This window comes from Branchiostoma floridae, chromosome 15 (assembly GCF_000003815.2).
Source record: "Branchiostoma floridae strain S238N-H82 chromosome 15, Bfl_VNyyK, whole genome shotgun sequence".
Taxonomy (NCBI): domain Eukaryota; kingdom Metazoa; phylum Chordata; class Leptocardii; order Amphioxiformes; family Branchiostomatidae; genus Branchiostoma; species Branchiostoma floridae.
Genome location: NC_049993.1, coordinates 6,364,098 through 6,376,398, shown reverse-complemented (window position 1 = coordinate 6,376,398; position 12,301 = coordinate 6,364,098). Strand labels below are relative to the sequence as shown.

The window sequence follows — 12,301 nt, the reverse complement described above, 5'->3', positions numbered from 1 at the left end:
GTACTTTCGAGAATGGGAAAGTCGTGAAAGGATCGCAAAGGGGTTTAGATTTTTAGCAAAGTTGAAGAATTATTAGCAATGTTTTAGACGTTTCACAAACGAAATAATGGTTTACTGGGTAATTACAAGCATTTTGCCAAGGATACCAACAAAATTGGTAGAACGTACTTGCACTGTAAATCATCACATTCTGGGGGGCTACCATGTAAAACTTCGATCCTATTTTGGCCCGCCAAAAGTTATTTAAATATTAGAAACGTTATATAAAATCAGTTATGTTATGTTAGTTTTAGTGATAAGTTTGGTTGCCTGAACAGACTGGAAACATAGGCGTCGACACTGAGAACTTAAAAAAAAAACCACAGAAATAAGCCTGGTCTTTTAATCAGGAAGATGTAGGGCATGAATGTGATAATGAGCAAAACACAGTCCAACCCCAACCAAGAGACTTTCAATTCAATATTGTATTGTATTTTAGCAGCTTACATAGGACAGATGGCATTATTTCAGGTGCAAATATTCATTGTCAATATAGACAATACGCTTGCTTTGATTTTAATACTTTATCATATAGTTTTTGTTCCCAAACATAGAAAAGTGTGGCCAAGGGTCTCAGTTTTGATCAGGACTTTTTTTTGCGTTTTGTCATATTGATTGTTGCCCATTCCGGATTGATTGATCGATCGATCGATTGATTGATTGGTTGATGTAACATAGCTTCGGATATATGTGATTGGGTCACAGTGAAACACTTACATGTAGCCCGGCCCACGGGTGACCTAGTTAGTTAGAAATAGATACAGAGGAGAGCTTCAGTCGTCAAGAGTCAAGGATAGAGAAGGGTCCAGTCCTGTGTTAGCTGTAGTCTATCGTTGATTAAAAGAGTTAAAAGCACATTTCAAGACTCCGCCTCCTCACACGTGGTGTCGTCAGAAGTGGAGGTTAGATCCGGCCTGGTGAGGAAAAGGTGAGAGCAGTCAATGAGTTCCCACTGAGTTTCCTGAGACGAAGAGTGATGTGCAAACATTCCTGGGTTTAACAGGATACTACTGACGATAGTTTTCACCACACACTACTAGTATACAACAGACAATGCGGTCTGGGTCGCGTTTTCTGGAATTATAAACGTCCATAATGCTCTCCATGACGGTGTAACAAACCTTCAACTCGTCGAATGGCTCCCCAGGCGCTAAACTTACTAGATAAAAGCGGATAATGCCCAAATATATCTTTAACCAACTCATTATAGACATAACGTTATGTGTACGTGAATATAGGCGGCGCTTCAACTAGTTTGACATGGGCTTCACCCTCGCTCTTAAAATGTACCATTATTATCTCAGTTCGTGATTTGGAAAGTCTTAAAGATCGTTCTAAATGTAAGCGAAGACGTGTTGGCCTTTTTGGAAGACTGTTCATTAATTTTCAGCCGTCTGTTTTGTTTATTTTGCCATTTTACAAGTCTGGATTACATACCCTATCAGAGCCCAATCTGCAGTACCGCTCCCGGCCGCGGTCAGAAAAGTGTCTTAGACGACCGTCAAATTGCCAAATTTCGGTACTTTCGGGAATGGGGAAACCGTGAAAGGATCGCAAAGGGGTTTAGATTTTTAGCAAATTTGAAGAATAGTTAGCAATATTTTAGACGTTTCACAAACGAAATAATGGTTTACAAGGTAATTACAAGCATTTCCCTGATTTTGCCAAGGATTTTATCAACAAAAGTGGTAGAAAGTACTTTCGCGGTAAATCATCACGTTCTGAAAGGCTACCATATAAAACGTCGATCCTAATTTGGCCCCAAAATAGTTATTTAAACATTAGAAACGTTATATAAAATGATCTGAAGTCAGAAGAGTACTTGTAGCAACTTTGGATGAAAGCATTAAGTGGGAATAGAGTTCATTCGGAGTACAGATGGGGACTAAACTGTGACAACAAGGAGGCCAATAAAATAATGACATGTAATAAGAGGTGCCCTTTTTTTCTAAAATAGAAAAGCGGAAGTTCCTCCCCTATCATATTCCGAAAAGGCCCAAGATTTGTTTGGCCATCATCTCGCGATAACTGAGATACTACCGTAGGTCATTAACAGCTAAATCTACGATTTTCCCTCTCACCACGTTCAGCTGATCTCCAAATCGTTTTGACGTATAACTCTGAGAATAAAGCAGCTTTGGGCAAAGAGGTTAAATAGGAACAGAATGGAGATGGTACACCATGGGAAATAAGAGGCTGAAAATGTAATAATAGGTGCCCTTTTCTAACATTAAAAAGGGAAAGTTCATCCCCTATCATATTCCAAATATTTAATATTTGATATTCCGAAAAGGCCCAAGATTTATTAAGCCATTATCTCGCTCTTGTTCGTAACATTGAAGCCCATCCCGACTATTTGCATATAACGAATCTACCAGGTATGAACCGATTTTATGATTGAATTATTTATTCTAACACAGACTTAAATGACCTGTGAAAGTGACTGAATGGGGACTTTTGTTCCCTAATGTCAATCAACTTTGAGAAAAAGGATCATCGAAAGAATATGATAACGGAAAGAATATATAACAAATAAGATGTTCACACAAAGAAATCCATGAAATAGTTTTATTTACGTACTTGAGAAAGTTCAGTGTTGTGATTAAGTAGCTTGATTTATAACAGTTGGACACAGACGACGTTCTTACAGGTTCTTTGTTTAGTAGTATGTGTTTTAGGCAGAGGATGACGACGATTTGAAATAGAGCTTTCCCAAGAGGTTAGTCTTGGTCTGCGCGGACTGTTTAACTTTTATCTCCGTGTTTCCCTCCTTCAGACATCCCTCGACGTTCGCCACGTTTCTCCTCACCCGTTCGAACAGTGTGGCGACGTCTTCCTCCTTGCCGTACGTACCAAACGCCTCGACAACTTTCTGGATGAGCACGGATCTGTATCAGAGAGAAACAGTTACGGAAATTCGGATATTTGCTTTGTGAGTGTCATCGTTGTTGAAGATAGTGTCACGGTAGATAGTTATTTGGCTGAAGATCTGCCTAAGGCTATGGAGGATAGGGAAGGATGGAGGAAGAGAGTCATGGCCATCCGTGCAATCAACATGCCCGGATGATTATGATGATATTCATGTACGTGATACTTGACTTTAAAAGAAAGATATTTACGATTAATATCAGCAATAGGTTGACATTACCCTTGTTTGGGGTGGCGCAATGCCACCTTTTCTTCTGCGCATGCCCAGGTTACGATGTAGTCCACATCCGTCGGAGCCAGCTTACTGCACACCTCAACCCAGTCCACCTGGAACTGAGCAGGGATGAAGAATGTGTCATAATCATGGTTTCTTTTCATTATCAACATTGCCTGATTTTCGTAAATGTGTGTGCGCGCGCGTGTGTGTGTGTGCGTGTGTGTGTGCGCGCGCGCGTTTTTTGTGTGTGTGTTCAGGCCATGGAAACGCCGGCATCCACGAAATCGAGGCTTGTTTCAGGCGCAAGGGATGATGGGTACAAACTTGTGGCGGCAAAATTGAAATTTCTACTTCCTGCAGTTTGTTCTATACTGACGCATCGTAATGTAGGGGCATTGTGTTGGGTGCTTTCCTGATCAGTATTGAGCCAAACAATGTCGAAATATGATAAGGTCACTTTCCAAATTCGTCCCAGAAAAACAATGGAGTAAATGGGAAAAAAACAGATTTCCTGTGAAATAATTCCACTGTGAAAATCATCTAACGTTAATATTATGAATAACGTTAATACGAAAACATCAAAATTTTCAGCACAAACTTTTCTAAGACTGTACATGAAAAAAAATGGAATGCAAATGAAGACAATAAATTTTAAGCACATGATAATAATTTTGATGTAACATTAAGGCCAGAGGTTTATCAGAAAAATAGTGAAGAGGGAAAAACAGGTGTGGCCTGCATACAGTTTATTATGATAAAAAGGTGACATGGCATAGAGTATCTTCTTGTTTAAAGTATAAATTCTATGTTTAAAACTTTTATTCATATTATTTTCCCAATATTATATTTCATAGATATCTCTTTATAGAATACTGTAGATTCATTCATTTGTACTACTGATATTGAATTTGATGTAACACATGTAGTTGGTAACAGACTTGCCAGGTTCATCTTACCATTTGTGCCTTAAACAATATCATTTAGAGTGCATCAGAAAATATGTTTTAATGTGTGTCAAAAGAAATATACAAAAAGTGGTAACATACAATAGACCTAACATAAGGTGATGAAATGTAATATCAAACCAGTAGTTCCTATTATAGTGATACTGATCACAATGCATCAGATATTACACAAAGTTGTCTAAGATATAAAGATACCACAGGGTAATATGCTGCACAATCCTTGTTTGCTAAGGCCCCTACAATTCCCTATGTATGGGGGAAAGGTATAGGAGCCTTGGTAATCTAACTAGGATAGCACACAGGCTAGGATATTCCTCCATGCCAAGGGAAAAGAAAACAATGGACACACAATAGATAAAGTACATTTGTTTCAGTCCTATACTAATGTCAATTCTACTATTTCAAGCTAATACAGATATACTATATATATTTTTCAAGTTACACTTTCAGGTAAGACATCATTGGTTCATAACATTGAGCATTACAATGCACAACAATACACTGTCTTTATCCAGCCTCCTTTCAATCAAAGACAGTAGGGTAAAGTTGGAAAAGAGGTATAACAAATCATAGAAATAAATTACAAATCATCACCAATGCAAATAGTAAACACACAACTTAAATACACAGTAGCTATAAAATATGTATGTATTGATGTTTTCATTCAGTGAGTATTCCAGGTCTGTGAATCATAACAGGGTTGGTGAGAAAATCTGATGTAAGGCTGTATTGAACTCCACAGTCCTGGTTCAGAGCAAACCAATAATTTTCTGTCCTTCAACTGGAAAATAAAGAGAGAGAGGATTGTGATTGTAAGTGCTTCTTTTCTTTCTGTTCATTGTCTTTCAACAAAGTTATCTATACTACTCAAATAATGTAAAAAAAAATCTGATTGCATAACATCAAACTAACATGGACAATAACATTTCTGTGCATACCCTTGAATGATTTGTATACATTTGTTGTTTTTGTTATCTTCATATTCAAAAATTTGAATCCTGAGTCATAGTTATTAGGAGCAATGAAGCTCTATTATGAGGTGAAACATGTTTACAAGATCCAAACAGCCATGGATTAGAAACATTTCTTTACCATTCTTGGAAAATGGGGGAGGGGGGTTTGGCATGATAAAGCATTGTACACATATATATATATACTGCTGTAAGAACTGTAATCTAAGTATCTTACACTTATCAAAGTTTGATGCAGATATAGGTAACATTATGAACATGTTAAGCTTATCCCAGTGCTTGAAGTTAAGACACTTTGAACAATACAACTGAAGAAAACAAAACTAAAGACAAGCAAGTCAATATTTCATTTCTGGATCAAAATTCAGCATCTCTGTACTTTTCAGGATATGTTGATGTAACATATACTAGTATGCATTCTTGTTTTCATTCACTTAAATTACACAGCTTACTTTTTTTGGAATTCATCCTACACACAGTGTACTTCACAAAGTGCAAACAATATGGCTGCTGGCCCAAATTCAGGAAGGTTTGACTGTCTATAAAATACTAAAACAAATGAGTGGATCTCTCCAATATACAGGCATATGTTAGAGTAATATGTGAAGTTATGTTTTAAATAACTTCGAAACAAATCAATTGATTTCTTTGAATCTATCCCAGTCATTACAGTTAGACTGCATATAGTGTAAACAATATGGCTGACCACAATTCAGGAAACTTTGACTGTCTATGATATCAAATCAAATGAGTGGATCTCTCCAATATGTAGGCATATTTTAGAGTGACATATGCAGTTATGTTTTCAATTACTTTGAAAAGAATCAATTGATTTCATTGAATTTATCCCAGTCCTTAAACTGTATACAGTGTAAACAATATGGCTGACCAAAATTCAAGAAACTCTGACTGTCTATAATACTAAATCAAATGAGTGGATGTCTCCAATATCCAGGGGCATATTAAAGTGATATATACAGTCATGTTTTTAATTACTTTGAAAATAGTTAATTGATTTCTTTGAAGTTATCTCAGTCATTAAACTTCACTTAGTATTAACAATATGGCTGACCAAAAGTCTACAAACTTTGACTGTCAATATTTACAGATCAAATGAGTGGATCTCTCCAATATCCTGGAGTCTGGTAGAATGATATATGTAGTCATGTTTCAATATACTTTTTTTAAAAATCAATGCATTTTTTTAATTTCTCCCAGTCCTTGAAGGTCACACAGTGTAAACAATATTGCTAAGCAAAATTCATGCAACTTTGGCAGTCTGTATTTCATGATCAAATAATCAAATCTCTCCAATATTCCAGAATATGTTAGAGTAGTTTATATAGGCATGATCTCAAATATTTTGAAGAGGATTAATTGATTTCTTTGAATTTATCCCAGTCCTTGAAGTTCACACAATGTAAACAATATTGCTAAGCAAAATTCATGCAACTTTGGCAGTCTGTATTTCATGATCAAATGAATGGATCTCTTCAATATTCTAAAATATGTTAGACTGATTTACGTACTCATGATCTAAATTACTTTGAAAAAGATTAAATGATTTTTTTAAATTTCTCCCAGTCCATGAAGATGACACAGTGTAAACAATATTGCTGAGCAAAATTCAAGCAACTTTGGCAGTCTGTATTTCAGGATCAAATGAATGGATCTCTTCAATATTCTAGAATATGTTAGAATGATTTAAGTACTCATGATGTAAATTACTTTGAAAAAGATAAATGGATTTTTTTTAATTTCTCCCAGTCCATGAAGATGACACAGTGTAAACAATATTGCTGGGCAAAATCCAAGCAACTTTGTCAGTCTGTATTTCAGGATCAAATGAATGGATCTCTCTGATATATTGAAGTATGTTGGTGTGATTTATGTAGTCATGATCTAAATTACATTCCAGAAAATTGATTGATTTTTTTGAATTTCTCCCAGTCCTTGAAGTTGACACACTTTGTCTCCTTGGCTGCAGAGGGTGGGAGGGGGGCAAATACATTGTGCATTGAATTTTTCGAGATCTGCTGCATCGATTACTCTCAAATTTTTCGTGTGCTAGGGGTCCATGTAGTAGTATTGACAAAACGAGTTTAAATGCGATTTGGAGGTAACGTACTTTCTCAAGTCGAGATTGATGTCGCCAGAGGCTCCAACCTTATGTCTCATAGGGTATATTCGGTAGAAATTGGGCAATCGGCTCCTCATAGAAGTATCAATGTCATGAAAGATAAAGGACACACGTATCTCCCGCCTATACGTACCTTGTGCGTAGTCATCCATGACCATCCCGGTGAGCAGTGGTCTGTTTTCTTGCACCCACTTCGGGTTTCCACCAAGAGCCGCCATCTTGGATGGCGGCCATCTTGTAACAAGCCTAGTTAACCATAAAGCATTGCGCTTCCCCACCAGTGTACTTCTCACTATGGTGTGTTTATGTGTGTTTGTGTGCGTGTGTGTGCGCGCGCGCGCGTTTTTTGTGTGTGTGTTTATGTGTGTTTGTGTGTGTGTTTATGTGTGTGTGTGTGTGTGTGTGTGTGTGTGTGTGTGTGTGTGTGTGAATGTCTCATAACTTCAATCTTCTTCTAATGCTAGAGCCCGTCTGTCGATCCTAGATAAACGTCAAAAAGGATAGTATAGTATCAGTATTCTGAGGGTGACACTTTTTCTTGACATTACATATGACTTTAGTTAAAGGACACTGTGTGGCTCTCTTGTAAACGTACTTATTTTGAGATTGCCAGTGTGCGAAAGAATTGTAAATATTGTACATACAAAGCAGTGGAAGACAAAGCACATTTTATTTCCAACTTGGTTCATTTAACCACACCGATCTTGCGCACGAAAGAATCACTTTGTTTAGGGAAGTCACAAGGACAAATCCCAACATTCCCAGACGACCGAAAAGCCATTTTCCCCCTAAAATCAAAGACCCCATAAATTGTTGAAAAATTGAGCTTTTCGTCTTCCTCTGCTTCCAAAAAATAAGTCAAACCCAACCTGTTGAGACATAGCCAACACTAGCATTCGAGAGGCCTCTTTTTACATTGTGCTTATCACTATCCATTGTCACATGTACGTCCCCTATGTTTCCACCATGTACTTGCAATTAGCCTCCGGGCATGAACTCAGTGCTATAAACTTTCTATATTCAACATTCAAAACACCAGTTTCTGCAACTAGGTATAACGTTAGATGAAAACGTATGATTTTTTAAACAAGAGGGAAGTAATGTATGTACAGTCTATATTTTGATACATTGCTTTTATGTGCACAACTCGAAGTATCTGAAGTAAGTTAAACACCATACCGACTCCGTGCTTTGTTCTTCATCCGATGAGTCCGAGTCACTGTCGTCCTTGACCTCCATGGCTGCGGCGTCCACTGCGGCTGCGCTGTCTACTCCCCACCTTACCTTCTGTACTCCGACATCTCTTTTTTCTAGAAACAAATGATTCCAAAAATAAGGTTGCGGTTAATGTTACAGGATCTTACAGATTAAGAATACAAAAATGAGAAAAAAAAATACGAGTAACCTTGTCCAGCCAACCAGAGTATGACTACAATTGTAAGACGCGTATTTTTCTTATACTGGAGGAAAAAGCGTACTCCCTCTGCACATCTGCATGATGAAGACCTTCGGACAGGGAATGTTGTCAGACTTGATGATTGGCAGCATGATGTCCTTATGTAAGCCGACACCCTTCCAGTCAGTCCCCATCGCCTCCTGTTCCTTCCCGTGAGTCATCACGCACAGCAGCAGGCACGTGGACTGGGAGTGGTCCTTGCTGATGAACTTTCGGATTGCATCCTTCATTTCCTGAGTAGGCAAAATTCAAATTGGTTACAAAACACTGACTCACAGTACCGATCTTGTGACCGTCTGTACTGTTCATGTACGGCCTTTTCCTGTTTATTCTTAGAACAGCTACATGTAATCGATCGAACAAACACATGTTGTCACTGTTTTGATATGAGACAAAGCTGGTGTCTGAAAGTCGGCAACACTCTTCCATCCTGCCAGAAGATTGGGAACCCCCATCACTGAAGACTTTTGAATTAGCGGTGTGCTGACAATCTACAATTGGGTGTATGAAACCACTTGGGTCTTCATGCATGTCCGGGCGTCTTCTTGGCAATTTGGTACACATTATATATATACGTAACGTTATACGTATACATGTACATATAACCCCTGTTTATTTGACAATTCAACGCCGAAAAGGTTATCTAGAAGAAACCACAGCCACTTACATAGGAACTGAGATCTATCTTGACCTTCACATCAAAGCCAAGGTCTTGTAGAACGGCTGCCAAAGCTGTACTGTCCTTTTTCATTCCCTTCCTGTTTTCACCTCTCACGGTGGGGAACTTGATGTTGTTTATGATGAGAGCATGACCCACCTTGGAACGAACCGGGTAAACCTGTATATGAAAGAAAGTGATATGTCTTCTGTCGTGGAGATGTCTTGCTAATATGTACACATAAAATAAAGTTCGCTGTCATCATAGAAGGTCTAATATTAAAATGCTAAGTACTTTTAATAATTTGGAATAGCTGTTCATGTGTTCTTGGACATATCGATCATTATGAAATTCCTCACAAAGACCGTTCACCTACCGCAGGTTGAGACGAGGAGGTTTCTCTTTCGCTCGGCTGGATTGTCAGGGTCTGCATGCGAGTAGTCAGGTTTGCTGTCGCTCCAGCTGGCAGGCGACAACCGTCTGATAACATTTATAAACATGTGTACATGATTAGTGTGTAAGCTCATGCGTGTTACCTGTTGGTAGGTATCAAACTCGGAACTTTCGGAATTCCATCCAACGCAAGAAAACTGCGACTTACTGAAAATTAACAATAATGAGTCACGGCTGGATGCTCTGTCTTGAGGAACACGTTCATCTAAATACATGTACAGCCTTTGTTCCGACAACTCTAGGGTTTCGAATTAAGTTTCAAACCAAAATCAGTCAAGAATCAAACATTGTGTGGCCCATCAACTCAACGGATCAAGTTTAGACTATCTACCCGTAGTTTAAGGACCACAAACACATTTACCTGTGGCGCCACCTGCACTGTCCTGTACTGGGTAGTCTAGGGAACTGGCTGGAACTGCATGCACACAGTCAGCGCATGTAAGAAGATGATATGTAATATATCGGGCAATAAATCTTTCATCGATTACGCCAAAGAATACTTCACAACTAAAGAAAGATGCTGAGCCTTCTAGAAAAATTATTTAGTAGACATTCGTTTCAATAAAAGGGAGCGTTGCCTGTTACCTGCGATTCTTCCCGAGCGTATGTCCTCTGCCAGGTCCACACGGCCGCACTCACGAAGGGCGCTGATTAGCTGCTGTTTCTAACGTACATGTAAATACTTTAATTCAAAGTGTACAATGACAAAACTCCGCATATACAGTGTCATAACTCTTAGGTCAAAAGGGCGGGTAAACATATATATCAGCCAAAATACTGTCAGACATGAAGAAAAGCTCTAATATTCCCTAGCTAGTTTAAGCTTAAGGAATCACACAGACTGTACGTACAATCTGAACTTCGAGTACGATATATTCGACTCTCAGCATGAATCCTCAGACAATAATGTCCAAAAGAAGAGACAACTTATTAACCAACCCTCTCCTCTGTGCTCTTGTCTCCTGCTCCATCCAACCATTTCTGCAGCATCGCCTGGATGGCAACAAGTAAGTTGTGGGAGTGCTGATCTCGAAGAATGTTGACCTGACTCCACTCCAGACCCAGGAGCAGACCCAGAGTGCTCCACTCGTTCCCCAACTTCTTTGCCAAATTCACCGGGAAGATGTTTTTTCCTTTGATTTGCAGAAAGATAAACGGTTTGTTATTGCAAACGTTATGATCAAGACTACATGTACCTTTGAACATTGTACTTTGTACGACGGTAGCGTTTCGCCCCGTGTGATGTTTGCGCTTTGGATTAGAAAAGTAAGGATAAAAGGCCGAGGTCAACATTTGCAAATACCGTCTGACAAAAGACACGTATAGTAAATACCTATGTTGCCCCATGACGGGGGCCCCATGATCTTTTCTAGGTCTGTTTTTTACGTCTTTTATGCATTTTCATCGGGATTTCTATTTTGTCAAGTTTTCTTTATGTCCGTCGTTGACCTGACGAAAGCACGAAAACCTAACAAGTTACATTATACCAAGACATATTGCTATTATAACTAGGGTGTTAAGTTTTACACTATACCTTTATTTTGTACTTTTGTGTATAGTTTCTGCCATACATTGTACCGTGCAAACCCATACAACAGCACAACGATAGGATAAAGTTTATCTAAAGATGTCCATAACAGCCCGGAGCCTAACCTCTGCTTGATCATCGTTAGACTATAAGTGATAACCAAAGCACATAACATGTGATGATATATCAGAAGTTGTACACATACCAGCTGATGCCATCTTCTCCCTGTCCTAGCGCCGATCGCGATGATGCCTGTTGTCTGGAGAGTTAAGCCATTCGGTGTTGCTGTCGTTCTATCGACAACACAAGTCGAGCAGATCAATATAAGTATCTAAAAGTAACAATACGCTACCCGGAAGTAAGTCAATAGCATTATCAGCTTTCGCGGTTCCCCTTATTCGCCTAAGTACTACTTGTTCTGACATTATTTACGTATACCTTTCTGGCGTCGACGCCAGCTCAGCTTGTACGCTTCGAAGTTTCCCTGCAACGTTTTCGTCACAAATAACTACCTATAAGTTAGGCTAAGATACACCATAACGTTACCTGGAAGTAGGAAAGCGCAGGTTGTTTAGTGTAAACACTGACTGTTGGCCCGCAAAGCATTGCGGTATACATGTTTGACCTGAGCTATGACGTGGTGTTGAAACTTGAGGAGGATAGTAGGTTTGTTTGTCGTTACATGCCGGAGCTGTCGGTGTCATGTGACAAGATCAGTTAACGTTTTCCAAGCAGACGTGTCCGTCGGAAAAAAAAAGAGAGTAGAATTTGGTCAAATAAATAGGGACAAGTAAGTTAGCATGGGATTTCAGGCAGTCATTTGAAGTCTATCCCAGTTCACTTCTAGGCCAATTAACTCCTACTAGGCTTTTATTCCTAACTTGACCAATTTCTCCTATTACTATTTGCCATCAGCGGGAGTCTGGTAGAGACTAGTAGACACTAT

General features: G+C 38.8%; 1 protein-coding gene and 1 long non-coding RNA gene across 2 annotated transcripts; both read right to left on the bottom strand.

The window, feature by feature from the left end:
• Positions 1-4,174: 4,174 nt before the first annotated feature.
• On the bottom strand, positions 4,175-7,554 carry LOC118432496. The gene is made up of 2 exons (XR_004833095.1): positions 7,394-7,554; positions 4,175-4,930 (listed from the first exon to the last, which is right to left on the bottom strand). It is a non-coding gene; the product is annotated as an uncharacterized LOC118432496 (long non-coding RNA).
• A 149-nt stretch (positions 7,555-7,703) lies between these two features.
• On the bottom strand, positions 7,704-9,467 carry LOC118432249 (caspase-7-like). The gene is made up of 4 exons (XM_035843777.1): positions 9,384-9,467; positions 8,739-8,949; positions 8,435-8,570; positions 7,704-7,740 (listed from the first exon to the last, which is right to left on the bottom strand). Exons 1-4 carry the CDS (start codon positions 9,465-9,467, stop codon positions 7,704-7,706), a joined length of 468 nt encoding a protein of 155 aa, XP_035699670.1.
• Positions 9,468-12,301: the final 2,834 nt, after the last annotated feature.